Genomic DNA, 20,809 nt, shown 5'->3' with positions numbered 1-20,809 from the left:
TTTCTATAAATACCCCCATTTTCGATCCATTTTCTTCCACCCACTTCACAACACTTAAAATTTTTCTCTCTTACACAATTTTACCACTTCACAACACTTAAAATTTTTATCTCTTACACGATTTTAGTTTTGATTTAGGGTAAATTTTTTCGCTTTAATTTTTAGTAAATTTTTAAGTGTTAGTTAAGATCAGGAATATTGTTAGCATAGTAATATTGTATGTTTTTTTAGATTTATTAAATTATTAAAAGTAATTTTTTTATTTTACCTAAAATATTAGCGACGGAATTCATGAAAAGACCGTCGCTAAAATTAATGATGAACTCTATGTAATAATTAGCGACGGTTTTGCACAAATTCGTCGCTAATTTTATTTTCAATGGTTTTTTAAAAACCGTCGCTAATTGTAGCTACAACAGTGAAAAAATCGTTGTCTTTGAGCGAACCATTTAACAACAGGGGCTTTAACAACAGTTTTAAAAGAGCTACTCCAAAGACCGTTGCAGTCCGAGATACAGCGGTTTGAGCTCACAGTTTATGCTAGGGACGAGGCCCCTAATCTTGCCACATTATAATTACAGTCGACTTTGAGAGATAGAATTCGTGATGGGCAGTCTACCGATGAGCAATTGCAAAAGTGGAGAGCTAGAGATGAAGCCAAGGGCCGGAAGTTATATTCTGAGGTGAATGGTATAGTTCGTTATCGAGATCGTTTATGGGTTCCTAATAACGATTCTTTGAGAGATCTCATTATGAAGGAAGCTCATGACACACCATATTCCATTCATCTGGGAAGCACGAAAATGTACAAAGATTTGCAGTTGTTATATTGGTGGTTAGGCATGAAGAAGGACATTCTGAGATTTGTATCCGAGTGTTTGACTTGTTAGCAAGTTAAAGTAGAATATCAAAGGCCAGCAGGAAAGCTTAAGTCACTTCCTATTCCCGAGTGGAAATGGGAAAATATTACTATGGACTTTGTTGTGGGATTGTCGAAGACTATTAAGGGATTCAATGCTATACGGGTGATATTGGATCGTCTTACGAAATCAGCGCATTTTCTACCTATCAAGACGACCTTCACAATGATTCAGTATGCCAAGTTATATACTCGAGAGATAGTTCGTCTGCATGGGATTCCTGTATCTATTGTTTCTGACAGAGATCCGAGATTCAATTCATCTTTTGGGAAGAGTCTGCATACAGTGATGGAGACCAAGTTATTATTCAGTACAGCATTCCATCCTCAAACCGATGGTCAGTCCGAAAAAGTTATTCAAATTTTGGAAGATATACTACGAGCATGTGTTATTGATTTCCAAGGCAGTTGGGAACCAAAATTACCTCTAGTGGAGTTCATCTATAATAATAGGTATCAATCATCAATCGGGATGGCTCTTTTTGAGGCACTTTATGGAAGAAAATGTAGATCTCCTATTCATTGGGACGAGGTTGGTGAAAGAAGAGAGATTGGTCCGAATGTGATTGAAGAGATTGTCGAGCTGGTAGTCAAAATTCGTGAGAGAATGAGAACTGCACAAAGCCGACAAAAGAGTTATGCTGACAAGATACGAAGAGACTTTGAGTTTGCACTAGGAGATCATGTGTTTGTGAAAATAGCACCTATGAAAGGTGTTATGCGTTTTGGCAAGAAAGGCAAGCTTAGTCCAAGATTCATTAGTCCGTTTGAGATTTTAAAGAGGGTTGGGACACTAGCTTATGGAGTGGCATTGCCACCGATGCTTTCTGGAGTTCACAATGTGTTCCATATTTCGATGCTGCGGAAGTACATGACGAATCCATCACATGTGCTAAATTACGAATCTCTACAATTGACTCCAAATATGACATATGAAGAAAGACCTGTCCAAATCTTGGCAAGTCAAGAAAGAAGGCTGCGAGACAAAGTCATTCTAATGGTCAAGGTCAAGTGGCTGAATCACTCGGAAAAGGAAGCTACTTGGGAAATCGAGAGGGACTTGAATAGTCGCTATCCAGAGCTATTCGGTAAGTTCTAATTTCGAGGACAAAATTTTATTTGGGGGGGGGGGGAGGAATTGTAAGGTCCAAAAATTAAGACGACGTAATTCAACTGCATGCAAATCTAGGAAATATGAAAAATGGCTAATTAATTGATTTTAATTGATTAATTGATTATGTGACATGCATGATTATTTGTTAAATATGACTTTATTGTCATTATGCATAAAACTGTATTTTTAAGGGTTATTCAAGTTGCGATCGAGGAACGGAGACCGAGGGCTGAAAAACGTAAAATATTTTTATTAAATAATTGTTTTTAATTATTTAAAATATGGTTGATGATTTTTCAAATTTTTGAAAATAAGGGGTTTTGAGGTGATTTTATATGCCGGGACATAAATTTTATCGGTGTTGATTTTTCAACAAAAATACAAACGTTTTGGCAACCCGAATAATAAATTCACAAACTTATTCAAACAAAACTATTTTTAAAATTTTAATCAAGCACTAATGAGCCTAATTACCTTCCTAATGGGCCGAAGCTTGTTTAAGGGATTAATTAAAGTATAAAATACTCAAAACCCTCCCCATTAACTAAAAGTTACACGCCACTTTTTCAGAATTTGCACACTAAATTCTCTCCAATATTCACGGCACACACACATCATATTTTTAAGAAGAAAATTCGAAAATTTCAAGGAGAATTCAGCCTATGGTTCTTGCTGCCGTTCTTCGCAATCGTCAACGAATAATCGTTCGTTAAATATTCAAATGCACACATATATCTTTCATTCAACATCTATCACACCATATTAATCATCTAAACTTATTTTGAAGTAAAAAAATGGCACACAAGTTGAATTTTTGTAACTTCATGCATTGGTGTTCTAAACTTGGGTTATTTGATTCCAAATTCATGTTTTAATTGCATTAAGGAGGCTGCCATGAAGGGTCAAGGATAGAGTCCTAGCCATGCTTGGACTCTAGTTAAGGGCTGGGAAGGAGTCCTAGCCATGCTCGGACTCCCACCCGTGAAAGAAGTACTTAGCGCATATCGTGCGCAGGCTTGCAGGGGTTGGGTGGCTCGGCCAGGGGGGCTGTGGACTGGGCTCGGCCAGGGGGGCTGTGGACTGGGCTAGGTCGACTCCTTGGAGTCCTATGTGGGTGCACGATAGGCTGGTTCAAAGGCAGGGGCGTTGGCTAGGTCCTAGGGGCAAATTCGTAGAGTCCAAGCTAGGAAGGCCTCTCGGCCGAGTTCGTGAAGCTGCTGTTATGTTTTTGGGTTCGAGCCAGGGGTCTTGTTCGTGGGTTCCAATGGTCCAGGAGGATGTCCTAAGGGGTTGGTCAGGGTCTGTTCCAGCATGGCTCGAGAAAATCGAGAATGGCTCGGGGTGAACTTTTATGGGTCAAGCTAGGGTTTTTAATGATCAAATTAATTAAAACACGACTCACGGGGGTTGAGTCATGGTTCACGAAGGCTAAAATATTATAAAAAGTCTAAGTTTTTAATTTAGAAATTTTATATTAAAGTTTTGAATTTTTCGGGATTAAAACGCCTTCAAAACGACTAATTATGAATTAATTAAAAAATCTAGCATTTAACCTAAATAAAATTATGAGAATTTTAATTTAGGCTTAAATAATTATTTGGGACATGTTAGAGTCAATGAAATTAACAAAAAGTCAAAAACGTGAAATTTCACGTCTAGGGGTAAAACAATAATTTTACACCCGAAAATTAGTAAACGTCATGGCAATATCCTGAATGCTGTTTTATATGTTATTATGATTATGTAAAATGTTAATTAATTTTTTATATGGTAAATTATGATTTTTAAATGTCAATGGAATTTTTATTGTGAATATTAGAAAATTAAAAGATATGTTGCATGATTGGTTTAAAAGGAAAAAAAACGATATTATATGCATGTTTTTATTAAGTGATGGAAATACGAAATGTTGAAAGACGTGAAGCGATTGTGACTAATACGATGATATGTTGGAGATATCGTGAGGGTTATGGTCCTAGTGGGAAGCCCGACCTTGTATACGGATACGAATATGTTAATATGTTAATACGTGGTTAAGGCCCAGTTGACCAGTGAGAGTGTTGCTGGTGTCTCGCCGCCCAATACTGTTGTTTTATAGATGGATCCATCGCCCAATACGAATACGGATACGAGTCACAATCACGATCTGAATTTAACAAACACGAATACATTAATATGAATATGAATACGTTGATATGAAAATGTTTATGTTTAAAGTTTATGCATTATTATGAAAATATTATTTTAAAGTACAAGTATTTTTCACTGTTGTATGTGATATGTATACGTATTACTCGTTATCAATAATATGATGTGTTGAGTCTTTAGAATCACTAGGTGTGATTGATGCAGGTGATATTGACAATTATGATATTGGAGGTCTTGATGGGTGACTTTGCTGGACTGTCGGTGCACATAACCCGAGGACCAGTGGTTCTACTTTCCGTATTTAAGTTTATGATTTACATTAAAGATTTTACGACTATTTATTTATGTGTTTGAGATATTTTTGAGAGGTCTAGTATGTGATATACTTTTCATATTTATTGCTTTTTATGTTTGGTAAAACGTTGTCGATTTTACGATTTAAAATATTTTCCTTTGATTTTGAAATGTTAGTTGATTGTTTATTTTTAAAATGGTACAAGGTATTTTCAAAGTATTTGCATATATGTAAGAAAAAAAATTCTAGTACTTTTTAAGCAAAACGAATAAGCAGACATTTCAGACTCCTTTGCTGCAGCTGGTGCAACAATGTATTCGGCCTCAGTGGTGGAATCCGCAGTACTGTCCTGGTTGGAACTCTTCCAAGAGACAGCAGCACCATTGAGTATGAATACGAACCCAGAGGTTGACTTTGAGTCATTGATATTGCTTTGGAAGCTAGAGTTGATATAGCCTTCCAATTTTAGTTCTCCACACCGATAGACCAAGAACAACTTATTGGTCCTTCTCAAATACTTGAGGATGTCTTTCACAGCTTTCCAGTGTGGAATACCAGGGTTCGATTGATATCTACTCACTATACATAGTGCAAAAGCCACGTCAGGACGTGTAGATATCATCTCATACATGATACTACCAATTGCGGATGCATATGAAATGCGTGTCATCGCCGCTATCTATGAATCAGTCTTGGGAGATATAGACTTGGATAGGGACACGCCATGACACATTGATAGATGTCCTCTCTTGGACTTATCCATCGAGAACCGTTTAACGATGGTATCAATGTATGTGGATTGGGTGAGACCAAGCAATCTTCTTGATCTATCTCGATAGATCTGTATTCCCAATACAAAAGATGATTCACCCAAGTCTTACATCGAGAACTTACTCGCTTACCATATTTTAGTTGATTGCAACATCCCTCCATCATTCCCAATGAGTAGAATGTCATCAATATAAAGTACAAGGAATGTCACATCACTCCCACTGATCTTCTTATACACACAGAGTTCCTCAAAATTCTTAGTAAAACCAAACTCTTTGATTTTACCATCGAATATGAGGTTTCAACTCCTAGATGCCTGCTTTAGACCATAAATAGTTATCATATGCTCACTTTCGATAGATGTAAACCCTTCAGGTTGAGACATGTAAATCTCTTCCTTAATATCTCTATTAAGAAAGGTTGTCTTTACATTCATCTGTCATATCTCATAGTCATACTATGCAGCTCTGGCTAGCAATATCCTTATAGACTTGAACATTGCAACTGAAGAAAAGGTTTCTTCAAAGTCAACTCCTTGTATTTGAGTATAGCCTTTTGCTACGAATCGCGCTTTGAAAGTCAACACCTTCCCATCCGCCCCAAGTTTCCTCTTGTAAATCCATTTACACCTATGGGAACAATTCCCTCAGGTGGATCCACAAGATTCCACACTTGGTTTGATTGCATGAAATTCATCTCAGATTTCATAGCTTCAAGCCACTTGGATGAATCGACATCAGATAACGCTTCCTTGAAGGTCGTTGGATCACATCCATGGTTGGGCTCATCATGGCCCTCTTCAAGAAGCAGGCCATACCTCATAAGTGGTCTCGAGACTTTCTCAGTTCTTCTAGGAGCTTGTATCTCCTCTCTTGGCTCTTCGGGTGTGGATTCTACAATCGTGGGTGTCTCTCGAACCTCTTCGAGTTCTATCATCTCCCCTTTTTCTATCTAATATAAATTCCTTTTTCCAAAAAGTTTGCATTTTCTATAAACAAACACCTTTGTTTCTTGGAGATGATTGAAATAATATCCAACTGAATTCCTTGGATATCCCACAAAGTAACATAAAATGGATCGACTATCCAGTTTATCTCTCACTGCCTGCTTCACATAAGCAGAGCATCCCCATATTCTAAGATAAGAATATTTAGAAGGCTTACCCATCCATATCTCATATGGTGTCTTATCAACTGCTTTTGAATGTACATTGTTCAACAATAGTGCCGCTGTCTCAAGCGCATATCCCCAAAAGGATGACGGCAACTGCGTGAACCCCATCATAGATCGAACCATGTCCATCAAAGTTCGGTTATGACGCTTTTAAACACCATTCAACTGCGGTGTAGCAGGTGGATTTCACTGTGAGATAATCCTATTCACCCTAAGATACTCTTGGAAATCAGCACTCAAGTACTCACCACCTCGATCCGATCGAAGTGACTTGATGCTTCGTCCCAACTATTTCTCTACTTCACTTCTGAATTCTTTGAACCTTTCAAAGGCTTTAGATTTGTAATTCATCAAATACACAAACTCATACCTCGAAAAATCATCGATAAAGGTGATGAAGTAGGCATGTTCATGCTTAGTGGTGATGCTAAGCGAACCACACACATCGGTATGGATCAAATCCAATAATCCTTTGGCTCGCTCCACGTGGCCCTTAAAGGGAATTTTGGTCATCTTTGTTTTTAAACAGGAATCACGAGTCGTGAGAGAATTAATATCAGACATATCAAACATGCCTACTCCTACTAGCTTGTTCATCCTTTTTAGGGAAATATGTTCTAATCGAGCATGTCATAATTGTACCAAATTTAGAGTATCTTGTTTTTGCTTGTTTGTTGTTGTTATTGCTTGGACATTGTTTAGGGGAATATCTTTCAATTTTAAGTTATAGAGATTGTTTTCAAGTTCTCTCGTACCAATCAAACATTCATTCTTGTAAATGTTGCAAACATCTTTGTTAAATAAACAAGAATATTCATCTTTATCAAGCATAGAAATTGAAACAATGTTTTTCACCAAATCAGGTACAAACAAAACATCTCTTAAAATTAATTTAAAATCATTGTTCAAAAGTAAGTAAACATCTCCAATAGCCTTGGCAGCAACTCTTGACCCATTGCCCATCCTCAAGAAGGTTTCACATTCCCTTAGTCTCCTACTTCTTCCCATCACCTGCAAATCATTACAGAGATGTAAGCCACAGACGGTGTCTAATACCCAAGAAATAGAGTTAATTGAAATTTTTACTTCAATGTAGAACATACCATTTTCAGAACCTTTATGGGCAAGATATTCTCTGCAGTTACGCCTCCAATATCCAGGCTTCTTGCAGTGATGACAGATATCAACAGTCTTGTCAGCCTTAACTGGTATGGCTGCCATAGCGGGACTCGGAGCTTGCCTCTTCAGGGGCACGTTCTTCTTGGGATGTTGGAAAGAACGCTTCTTTCCCTTCCCATGTGGTCCTTTCTTCGTGCCAGATGGAGAACCCACATAAAGAACCGGCTTCTCTTTCTTGATAGTGGACTCAAACGTAACAAGCATATTCACCAACTCCTCAAGGGTACGCTCTAGCTTGTTCATTTTGATATTCACCACAGAAAGATCAAATGAGCTAGGCAGTCACAAGAGCAACACGTCAGTGGTCAACTACAATGGCAACGTAAGATCCATGCCAACGAGCTTGTCCACAAGCCCAATCATCTTTAGGCCATGATCATGGACCGAAGCTCCATCTCGCATGCGTAAAGTGATTAGCTCCTTGACAGTAGCATGCCTAAGAGGTCGTGTTTGCTCACCAAATAGCTCTTTGAGATGCATATGAATGTCAGCATCATTCTTTGCATCCTCAAAATGCCTCTGCAGCTCATCATTCATAGAAGCCTGCATATAATGCTTTTCTTTCAAGTCATGTTCATACTAATCCTTGTAAATTTGCAATTCCTCAGGAGTGCTGCTAGTCAGAGCCTCAACAGGGGGCAACTCAGTGAGTGTATATGCTATCCTTTCCGAATTCAAGACGATTTTCAGGTTTCTTAGCCAATTGAGGTAATTAGGTCTAGTTAAAATGTGTTTGTCGAGTATTACAAATAACGGGTTGCGTATCGAAGACATTGTCAAATTTGTACTGAAAAGAAAGAACAGATAAATGTTAATTACTATTTTAAAATATTTAGTAAGATATAAATTATGGACTTTTACTTCATAAATATTTACTCCCACTATTTTGACATTTTCACTACCCTCTAATGAACACGGAAAACTCTTTTTCTCAGTAAGTACGTAAGGTCCAATTAGCAAATTATGATCCTGAATAATATCAGCCAATCATAATTCTTAAAAGGTAGCTTCCAATTGCATCTCCATGCAACCATTTACATAAACTTTTGTCTCACGTTTGATTAGGACCCAATGATATGACGTCGTTCATCTTTACATGTCAAACCTTACCCATAGATATTGAACCTTGATGGACGGTCGCCATGAGTTCCCTCAATAATATGAGCCGAAATCATGGGAGTTCCACGTAGTTCCTATCATCATGTGAATGGATGTCACAGCTTTCCGGTGTACAGGGCTCCCCAATAATATGAGCCGAGCACTGAGCACAGGTAGCGTTCATCATGCATCCATTGTCGATGAAAGACATGGAAATTATAAACACCTTTATAATTCCTCTTTTCGGGCTTGATATTAATTTTGAATCTTATTCAAAATGAGGGTTTTTAAATTTTGAAAGTTCTCATCATTAATTTTATTTAAAAGCTCTCCATGTTTGATCGTATGTTTTCCGGATTCATGCAACTTAGTTATTATAATAATAATAACGCACATAGTCATTATTTATAATATATCATGCTTATATTATAAACAGTAAACTAACATGGATGATCAATCGCCCCAATCACTAATGGCCTGTGTGAGCCAAACATTGGCCTAGGTCCAATCCTAGGGAATGCATGGAATGCAAATGCATAATTACATAAGCCTATAATATTTACATGTGTTCGATCTTCATAATCATCAAGGCCCACCATCTTCCGAATCCTAGGGTGTTTTGTGATGCTTAGACGATCGGGTGAGGAAAGGAAAAGGGGCTCGGCTGCGTGGGTTGAACCAGGCCATGGTGCGGGTCTTGGTGGGTTCAAGCCATGGTCTAAAAATTTCCATGTGTGGTTGTTTGCAAGCCAAGAGTGGAACGAGTAGGCGTGCTTCGTGTAAGGGCTCGAGTGAGTTGTTGTTGTAGTATCATGCACGTCCGCGTGTATGGGGGCTGTAGCCGTGGGTTGTTTGGTCCATGAGAGGGTCCAAGGGTTTGGTCTTGGTCCTTGGATGGTCTGTTTCAGGGCTGGTCCGGCTTAGTGTGGGTTAGGTTCGAATATTGGAGGGTTAGGTGCACTAGGGTTTGTTGGTGGTTAAGGGCAGAATTTTCCAACAGTTATTTGGCCTTTTCCAAGGGTCGTAAGTGGTCTGAAATAGCTGGTTTAAAAGCTAGTCATGTAGGTTCAAGTCATGGTTTAAGTTTGGAAAAGTTTGGTTGAGTTTCGGGTTGAAACGGGACCCCGGTTCATGTTTTAAAACGAATCATATAAGTTATGAAACAGGCTCGAGGTTACGTCTAGGAAATGATTATAAATATGTTTTGAGTTGTTTTAAGGTGTTTTGTTGACTTCGGGTCGAAATTTTGAGGTCCAGGGTAAAATGGTCAATTAGGGTTTCCAGGGGCAAAATAATCATTTTGCACCCGGGTCGAGTTAGCAGTCATGGCAGTGCAAAAAACACGATTTGACATGTTTTCAATGTTTATGTTATCACGTATATGATTTTTTTATGTAAATATGAAAAATATGTAGCATGCTTGATTTTAAGAAAAATATACGTATATGCATGATTTTTATAAGTGATGAATACGATGACATGCTTTTGAATGAAGTGAGATAATTGTGACTAATACAATGATACGATGATATGTAAGGCCAATGCTCAGTTGACGGGTGAGAGTGTCGCTGATGTCCCTGCTGTCCGGTACCGTGGTAATACGTAGATGGATCCATCGCCTAATACGGTGATACGAAAGTCATAACTAATGAACGAAATTCATATTAAGAAAATGAACACGTATATGTTGATATGATGAGATATGTTATGAACATGTTTATGCTTCGACAGGTCATGATATCGCATACGACTTTTAAAATCATGAAATGTATTTTATTACAGTATTTTTCAATGTTGCCTGTTATGTATACGTACTTGTTATATCGGTTCAGGTGTGTTGAGTTTTTAGATTCACAGGTGTGATTGATGCTGGTGAGCATGATGTTATGGAGACTCGAGGCACTGAAGACTGAGTAGGCAGAGCTGAGTGGTGTACTTGATAACCCGAGGACCTTGCATTTTTCCGCATAATATATTTATGAGGCATGTGTTTAAGCAATATGGTTGAATGTTTTTGAATATTGGGCAACGGTGTTGATTTCATTTTAAGATTTAATTAACTGCAATTACTTTTATTCAGAGGTTGGATAAACTTTTAAAACGCATGTTTAACTTATTTAAATATTTATGAGCGTGTGTATTTTCAGCCATAGTTTTTTTTTTTTTTAAAAAGAAAAGTTTAAGTAGAATTTTAAAACGAGACGTTTCACTATAAGCTCCAAAAGCATTCATAATCTTAATGACTAACTTATGACCCAAAAAATAGAACATCGGTACTAATATCCAAAAATCAATATAGTCCACTCATTTTCGACATTTCCTAACGCCCATTAACCAAATTCTTAATCATGTCCAAATCCACCACAAACCCAGCATGCATGAAAATCATATAATTTCTTATTTCATGTCGTAACATGCATAAAAATATAAAGCATTTAATCTCAAAATATATAGACAGATAAACATGTGTTGTAAAACATGTATCATATAAACATGCAGGTGATAGCATTAAAAACATTTAAATTTACAGAATTGAGGCTTGACGACTGAGCTTCTGAAGCTGGCAATGGCACAACCCTCTACAAAAAACCTTGCTCTGATACCAACTGAAACGTATGCTCCTTAAAATAATATTGAAATAATTTTTTTAAAGATATGACGAAAATACTCACACTCATATACATAAAAATAAGTCAACCATGCATTTTAAAAGGTCATCCAACCACTGAATAAAAATAATTGCAGTTAATTAAATCTTAAAATAAAATCAATATCCTAGTCTACTGTTTTAAAAGAGAAACTCGAACAGATACCAAAAGTTTGATGAATCAACAATGTATAACAAGATTCAAAAACATTTAAAAATATTATTAAACCCATATTTCATAATCATATTATGTGGAAGAAACGCAAGGTCCTCGGGTTTTCACATGCACCCCTAACTCAGCCTACTCAGTCTTCAATGCCTCAAGTCTCCTCAACCGTAAGATCACCTACATCAATCACACCTAATGAGTCTAAAGACTCAACACACCTGAACCGTTATAACAAGTACATATACATATCATGCAGCAGTGAAAAGTACTGTAAGCAAAATAATTTTCATGATATTTAAAAGTATGAACATAAACGTTAACATATTGATATCAAATCATGGCATATCGTATCGTAATATACATATTAATTTTCTCTTTATTGAATTCAGATAATTAGTTGTGACTTTTACATCAGCTCTAAGTCGATGGATCCATCTACGTATAATCGCGGTACCCGGCGGCGGGGACATCAGCGATAGTTTTACCCATCCACTAAGCCTTGGCCTTACATGTTTGTGTTCGTATTGTGTTCGTGTTCGTATTAGTCACAACCATTTCACATCCTTCAAAAATATGTCATTGTATTCATCACTTGTAAAATTCATGCATATACATACATTTCCTTAAGACCAAGCATGCAACGTATTTATAACATTAACGTAAAAATCCATGTTCCATATCAACATATACATTTTAAATATGCATTTTCAGTTATCAGGACATTGCTAGGACTCCTAACTCGACCCGCTCAAACTTATCAAACTCTTTAAACATACTTCAAGTCATTTCCTTGAACGTATCCGAACCCCTGCATTAACCTCTATATTTCATTTTAGGGCTTAGACCGGAGTCCCGTTTAACCTGAGACTTGATCAAATTTAACCATACGCTGCGGTGCCAACCCTGTGGGAGAAATCCCAAAATCGACTTTTGAAGCCGAAATCTATACCACGCCCAACCAACCTCGACCATGCTCTAACCAAGCTCTCCTAAACCACAACCAACCTTCCCGAATTGTCCTAGCCATGACCTTCATTCCCATGCTCTTGAATACACGTGAACTACCCAACTCTCCAAAATCGAGCCACAAACACGGGAGTCGATCGGTTCTCCTTCAAACTTGCATCGACCTCAAGAACAACACATATGTTCCTACATATCTACTATCAGATCACTCCTAAACCTCGAGTCATGGCAGCCCCTTCAACACAAGTCAAGAAACGTGAGAAACATGACAAGAAAATTGCATATTTTCGTGTATAATTCAAGTAAAACCGATGCATAACAATATAACCACAATATATCATGCAAATACATTTCAAAACACATATTATGATGTGATCAATGCAAAAAAAAGGGAATTGGGCTTGCCTTTGCGTAATTACGCTCGAAAACCTTGATACAATCACGTATAACGGGCACTGGTGGGAAGGGGAAGAGTTACTATGAATTTTTCTTACAAAATCCGACCACAAGAATTGCTACTAGACGTGAAGAGGCTGCTGGAATTTGAGAGGGGTGGCCGAAATAAGGGTGAGGTGATTATGGTTTTGGGAAGGTAGGGGGTTTGATATAAAACAAGTGCATAATGGGCCATAATTAAAATTAATGTGGATAAGTAGGAGTTTAGGCCCAACATATATTAAAATAGGCCCATTAAGCCCAATCACAGACTCGTAAAATATTTTGTTTAAATTCATTTTCAAAAATATTAACCGAACCCTCAAAAGTCCTTCGTTTTGTTAAATATCGTCTACGGTTAAAAATACGGTTCAACGTGAAAAATACTGCAAAGGTCAAAATACTGCAAAGGGCCCATTTTCGAAATTTTCGTATCAATTACATCATATGTTAAATAATTAAAATAATTATTCAAGAAAATATTTTTCATTGTCTGTTCCTGGTTTTCGTTCCTCGTTCGAGCGTGAAATACTGCTAAAAGCCCTATAATATGAAATCTTAATGAACAATGTCGTAAAACATATATTCATTTCGCAATCATGCATTTAATGCATTAAATATTTTAATTAAAATACATAAGAAATTTGATAACTTGCATGGATGTCGTTCACGTGGACCTTCAAATTTTCGAGACGTTACACGGGGCACCCCGAAATCTCGTGTCCCTACTTGTTTGTTACTGCATGGACATTCCTGAGCGCGTGATGGGGCCCTGATTAGGCCCTCTGCATGTCTACGTCTATCTAGACACTGTTGGGACCACCATATATTGATTTTGATGAAATTTTTAGCCCAAATTTTCCTCTAAAACATTTTTTTTAGTTAAACAGAAATGTTGGAAACTTAATTTCGATGGTTTGACAAACTAAAAGACTAAATTAAACTAACTGATCACGTATTGACGGTTGCCTAACTGAAGATTAATGTATAGATTATCAAAGACAACTGAACTGAATCTACAACCAACTGATCAGTTGGAAACTGATCAGTTGAGCAGAACTGAACTTTCGAGGATAACTGACTGATCAGCTGGAAACAAATCAGTTGATATATTCAGTTATAAGCTTACCAGCGAGTGCCTATCAGCTGATCCTTCAGCTGTACACGTCATCAGTTGAAAAGGACATTCAACCGACAATAGTACAAAGCATACTGTAACTCGTAGTGGAACGCCTCATTTCAGAGAATACAGTGTACGAATGTTAGAAGAATATTGACGTGGCAATCAACGGATACAAAGATTCAAATTATATTTATTGTTACCGTTGGAAGGAAACCTATAAATAAGCAAGAAGAGCAGTTGAGATATAGCGCTTATCAATACGATTCATCCATTCTCTCAAGCTTGCTGTTATTCTGCTAGATTTATTACTCTCATTTGAGATTCAAAAATCTCACAGTTATTAGAAATATTTGTAGCATTTGAGGCTATTTTCCGAGCTTATTAGCACAAACTACTGTATTACTTATATCAGTCGTGCTAAATCCAGTCGAAGAACTGTGAAAATTGTTGTTAACTAAGAGTTTCAGTTTTGGCAGTGTTAAGTCCAAACTGAAGTGGGTCTGTACAAGTTTTGTTTTGATCAAAGTCTTTTAGTGTATATCCTATCCTTGTGATAGAAGGGGTGACGTAGGAGTTATTCAATCTCCGAACATTCATAAATCCTTGCATTATTATCTCAGTCATTTATTCTATCTTTCAGTCATTTTATTTCCGCAACTATATTTAGTTAAACTAATTGTCATCGACTGACAAGATTCTTAAGTTTCAGTTTATCAAAAAACTGATACTTCATTCAAAAAGGTTATAAAAATCGTAAGTGCTTATTCAACCCCCCTTCTAAACACTTTTCTACCTACTAATCGATCCTATAAAAAAACTGTACGAAAAATCGAAGTCTTATACCGAATCTTTAAAATTTTCAACCAAAATATCTTTACCAAAACTGAAACTTTAAAAGATATATTTTTTTCTAGATCTGTAAAAAATAGTATCTAAAACTTCAAACAAATCTGAATGATTAAAGCATAAGTGGCTCTGACACCACTTGTTGGGAAAAATCCATAAACAACAGAATCCATCATGCTAAATCATTAAGAATTTAACTGAAAACTTAAGCGGAATCGTACCTTATAATTTTGAATTCTTGAGAAATGTCTTCATCTTCCATATCTACGCGCTCTTTTTATTGAAAGAATCATTTAGTTTTATCTTCTGAACTACTTTCTTATTGGATAAGAGAATAGGGAACGTGGTGTCGCATGATCTGGAGACCATGGCTCATATATATATAATGTTTACCATTAATCTCCTGATATTTCTGTTTTAGCACATCATAAAAATAGAAATTACACTTATTTCTCTACATATTAAAGACTCGCAACCTACTATATACATCAAAGCCTAATAACTCGAAACATTAGTTGATCATTTTATTTTGAGTTTAATTTAATAGACAACTCACAAAACATAATTATTCACATATAAGCTCATATAAATAAAATTGATCCAACAATATATCCTCCAACTCAATAATAATAATACCCCTATTTTTTAAAAAAATTAGTTAAAATACCTCCATCATTTATAATTATTATATTTTTTTTCTTATGCATATGTTTGTTAGTAATATAAAATTTTCAAATTAGTTCAGATTATAATGATTAAAATGTGAATAACGTATGTTAATTTATATTTTATCCAGACACAATTAATGTGTATACCAAAATACTAATAACATATTTAGTTCATCTAAATCAATGTGTCAAGTTTGGACCTGAGATTCAATCGTAACAAAATATTTCTCTGATGATCTAATTATTTTTTTTTTAAAAAATACGTTCGAAAATTCAAAAGATGGATCTACTATTTGAATACATTTATATATTTGGAAAATACAATTTGTTGATCTTTTATATATTTTCAATCTTGATCGGTGAAGAGGGGAATAGATCCTCTACCTGTGGGCATCTCCACATTAAGGGATGCTGTGGCACAAGTTTTTTTTTCTAAAAAGTTTGTTTTTATATTTATTTTAATTATTTTTGAATTTTTTGTTTTCATCTTTCTTTTGCTCATTCTCAAATTTTCATTTTTAAACATTTTTAGTCTTGTTTAAAATATATTATAATTCTTTATTTTGCTATTTTAGGATTTTTTGTTTTCCTCTTTCTTGTTTTACATTTGTTTGTCTCATTTGTTTTGAGAATAAAATATATATATATATATATTTCAATTTTAGTTCTTTTCACATGCTTGATTCGTCCATTTTTTTTTTTTTAACAAGAGAGGAGAAGACTTGAATATAGAAATTTCTATTTTCTTGATCATTTGCATGTCCAATTCTTTTTTAATATTTTGACTATCAAATTTATTTATCTTGGGAGTAAAATATATAATTATCATTTTTTTCTATATTGACATATTTAATCAGTTGGTACATTAATATATAATACATAAATATAAATTATAATAACAAGAGAAAAGGGTGCAAAAAAATTGATAAGATAAAAAAAGAATAGAAAATACTTTTAAAAAAATTAGATTGTATACAAAAAAAAGTCAAAAAGGAAAACAAAAAGATCAAAGAATGTAAAAAGAAAGTATTAACTAAAATATATAAAAAGACAGAAATAGAAAAGAAAAAAAAAATTCGTGTAACACCACGCCACAGCACTTGCTGTGAGGATACCCACAAGAGAGCATCCAGTCCCCGAAAAAAAGGATGCTTCATGCATCTAACCACAAATTAAAACATCATAATTTGCTGTTATAAAAAAAATTCATAATTTCCTATAAATAAAACAAACCAATAATAATTTTAAAAAATGACAAGTCCCTGAAAATGAGTGGTCAGGGAATAATGAGACCGGTGGGGGTTAATTGTCTCAAATCTTTCAATCAAATACAACATAATATTCATATTCATATATTTAATTGTAATAAATAAATACACGCGCATGTGAATGATATCGATGTTGATCATTTCATTTCCATTTCCATTTTTGAAGTAAATTAGTTGAATTCAACTCTGGAATTGAAGGAGTCCCCACCCAAATAATTAATAATAATAATAATAACAATAATAATTGAATGCAAGTTGGGGTGGACATTGATTTTGTCCCGATAAGCATAAACTCAAACGTTTGGCTTTTTTCTAATGCTACTTGGATGTAATATTTTGACGGGTTATTTTATTTTTTAATTTAAGTCAACATTTTTTTTTAAAAATAATCTCATTTAGTGGAGTACATTCAATTCAGAGTTTCGATGATTTTTAATAAATTTTTTCAAATGATAGACTTTTATAAATTTGATATATTTTTATTAACTTTTACAGAATCTCACCGATTTATAAACATATTTACTTTCAGTTTTGATTTTTAAGTTTCCAGTATGAACATATTTGAAATGAAATATATATTTTATTTTTAATAAACAAAACCACAATCAATAAAATTATATTTTTAACAATTATACTATAAAATAACAGTATTTATTCAAAAAGAAATAAAATCAGTGTTAAATTTAATTTTATATAGATCAAAGTACATAATTTAAGGATATATGTATATTATAAGATTTTAAAAATGATAATGAATTAATTATGTCGAAGCTCGAATGTTTCTTATTTTTAATTTAATATTCAGAGAATCCGCCGATATATATTTTTAATAATGCTTCATGTCATTATTTGATTCTTCCAAAAATAATAACGATTACGACGTTGCAAGATAAGAGGTAACCAAGAAACATAATTAAAAAGCAGAGCTTTAATAAATAATAAATATAAATATAAATATTATTTTTTTATATAAAGATATTAATTGTTTTTTTTTCTTTTTTGATTTCCTCTTTTATTTATTTATTTATAACAACTCCCACCAGAAACCTTCTGCGCATTTCCATTATTATTCAACTCCTTATCGTACAGGCTTGGGATGGTTCCCAAAAAAGAGAGGAAAAATTGAGAAAAGCTTCAGGAAAATATACTGAAGAAACCTCAGTACAAAGGACCTGACCCGAAACCCTAGCCCCGTACCAGCTGAATCTCTTGTCCAGGTACTAATTAAAGTCCCCTATTCCATATTTGGCGTACGTAGCTTTCTGCGCTGGAATTAACTAGAAGAATATGCGGGTGTTTAAGTTTATATATATATATATATATATTTGGCAGGTCATAAGCTCGAGGGTTCTTATTTTCTTGGAAGTATAAATAAAAATTATATAAGCTAATGAAGTAAACGGTTCTTTGTAGCCATTTCTATTTTTGTTATCTTTTTGAAGTGGGTTTCTTGATTTTTCCAGTTCTTTTTTGTTTCTTTCTCAGATGAAATCTTGTTGCAGTGGATAAATCAGGGTTTTCTCTATTCTCTTGAGGTAAGAATTGAGGTTGTGCAAATAAAGAAGTTCAAGAAATTTGAAGTACTTTAATATTTTAGTTTTGGGGATTTTTCTTCCTTGGATATCTTGAACTGTATAACATAATATTTTACAAGAAAGGGTAGAGATTCAGAGGAAAAAAGAAAGGACAGTATCCTTGTTTTCCCGCGAGTACCCCAGTGTGACTGAAGGGAGCTGGTTGATGCATTGAAGAGTAATTTGTTTGTAGAACAAATTAAATATAGTTGGGGAAACAATAAGGGCTTAGTTGTTTGTGTACTATATAAATCGTTGTTTTCTTGGAAAAAAGAGGAATTTGTTGTAGAAAGATGGCTCATAGATGGTGGGCAGGAAATGTGGGAATGAATCAAGCTCAATCGCTTCACTTGGTTAACACTGTGGAAGAAAATGCGGCTTTGAACACTGGAAATGCATCAAATAGTAGTGGAAGTAACCCTAACCAAAACCCTGATGATGGAGATAATCAAGAAAATGAGGATGATCTCAACCCGGCTGGAGATCTTGATATCTCTGAACCGTTGTCGAGCTCAGGCCGTCGATCGAGAGGACGGCCTCCTGGTTCGAAGAATAAGCCCAAACCTCCTATTGTTATAACTAAGGAGAGTGCAAATAGCCTCCGTAGCCATGTCTTGGAAATTAGTAGCGGCAGTGATATCTCCGAGAGCATTGCAAACTTTGCACAGCAGCGCCATTGTGGTGTTTCAGTTTTGAGCGGTAGTGGGATTGTTACGAATGTGACGTTGCGCCAGCCAGCTGCTCCAAGTGGAGTGATTTCTCTTCATGGAAGGTTTGAGATATTATCTTTGTCGGGGGCATTCTTACCAGCACCATCGCCGCCAGGTGCTATGGGGTTGACGGTCTACTTGGCTGGTGGTCAGGGGCAAGTGGTTGGCGGTACGGTGGTCGGTGCATTGACGGCGTCAGGGCCGGTGATAGTCATAGCAGCTACATTTTTGAATGCGACATATGAGAGGTTGCCTCTGGAAGACGAGAGTACTAACGAAGGAATGGAAATTCAGACATCGGGAGCGAATACTGGATCAATTTGTGCACCAGTGGCCGACCCCCCGACATCAACTGCATCGGTGCCTTTGTATAATTTACCTCCTAATTTACTACCCAATGGACAAATGCCACCACCCAATGTCTTTTGGGCTCCTCCGCCACGCCCTCCCCCTTATTGAGGTGACAGAAAATGCTTAACTGGAAATGCTTTTGAGTATGTAACCTCTATGGAAGTACTTCTTGTAAGCTAGGATCATGAAGCGAGGTTAGAATTTATTGGCTCTTTATTATTATTTGTTAATGAATTCAGCCTCTAGGTTATCCTTCGCAATGTCTAGCTGTTTAATTTTCCAACGAACCTATGCACGATGAACCATGACATTGTTCTTTAAATAAGTGAGCATATTTCAAATTCGGTTAGCAATTTGAGTTCATTTACTGAATTCTAGATGTTATCCTTGATAATAAATTGTTCTCTACAGTTATTTATTTATTTTTGTAGCTTATCCATTCTATATAGTGTGTTTGTATGCTAATAATTAATAGAAGAGACTACTAGAAACACGATGTTCTTAGTGGCTTTGTAGGTTGCCTCGAGCAAGAAGGATTCATATGTATTCTCTTGTAATATGTCATAAAATTAATCAAATTGGTTAAAAACGGACCCATTTGTGAGCTTTGTGTTATCAAATTATTGTCGTTCATTTGTGTATGGATGAATAATGTTCTTAAATCACCGTGCTTCTTGATTTCTATTGGATTTGAAAGCTTTGATTTAGATGGTATCATTTGTTCTCTTGTTAAATTTATAAATTTGACACTTTTCAGGTTGTGTTAATAGCTTCAATTGATTATGATCTCTAAAAAGGTAATCTAGATTACGAGTGACAATAATTGAGTAGCAAACGACATGATTTAGTTAGCGAGTTGTGAGCCGTTAACTGTAAGTACCTCTTGGAATTTGTCAAGATAACAAATGATAAGGTCTTATACATTTCTAGCGGTTTGAATTTGTAAATCATGTAGAGACTAGGGCGATGATACCATAGTCAAGTTGCAAATCTTAGTTTATCAAGTGTGTTAGACAAAGAAGATCTAATTATAGTCAAGGCTATCATAGAAGAAGGTTCGGATAATGACATGAACGAACATAAAATAAGGAATGACATTGAAGATATTCTGGATTGTGCGAGATCAATCGACAGATATCTTTGAGATACTAGGAAAAGATACAAACTTCGGAATCATGGAAATAGAGATATGTCATATTAAGCATGATGAGTTATTATATATCTATAGCACTATCTATCAAGCTTTGCACAACTAGATTGAAACTATGTTCGCACAACGAACATGATGCCTTGAATGTTTTTCTTACTTAGGAGTCTATTGAATAGAAATATATTCAATTATGACATTGCTCTCA

The 20,809-nt window shown here is 35.4% G+C and overlaps 1 protein-coding gene across 1 annotated transcript; it reads left to right on the top strand.

Moving 5' to 3' along the window:
• The first annotated feature begins 17,867 nt into the window (after positions 1-17,867).
• On the top strand, positions 17,868-19,807 carry LOC142533645 (AT-hook motif nuclear-localized protein 15-like). Its single transcript, XM_075640479.1, has 2 exons — positions 17,868-18,036; positions 18,305-19,807. The coding sequence occupies exon 2, from the start codon at positions 18,687-18,689 to the stop codon at positions 19,560-19,562; it is 876 nt and encodes a 291-aa protein (XP_075496594.1). The 5' UTR covers positions 17,868-18,036; positions 18,305-18,686; the 3' UTR covers positions 19,563-19,807.
• Positions 19,808-20,809: the final 1,002 nt, after the last annotated feature.

The sequence above is a fragment of the Primulina tabacum genome, chromosome 18 (genome assembly GCF_025594145.1).
Source record: "Primulina tabacum isolate GXHZ01 chromosome 18, ASM2559414v2, whole genome shotgun sequence".
NCBI classification, from domain to species: domain Eukaryota; kingdom Viridiplantae; phylum Streptophyta; class Magnoliopsida; order Lamiales; family Gesneriaceae; genus Primulina; species Primulina tabacum.
This window is presented reverse-complemented; position numbering and strand designations above follow the sequence as displayed.

Bases quoted from the DNA above. Each gene is read 5' to 3' on its own strand.
- LOC142533645 (XM_075640479.1), top strand. From the start codon at position 18,687: ATGGCTCATAGATGGTGGGCAGGAAATGTGGGAATGAATCAAGCTCAA.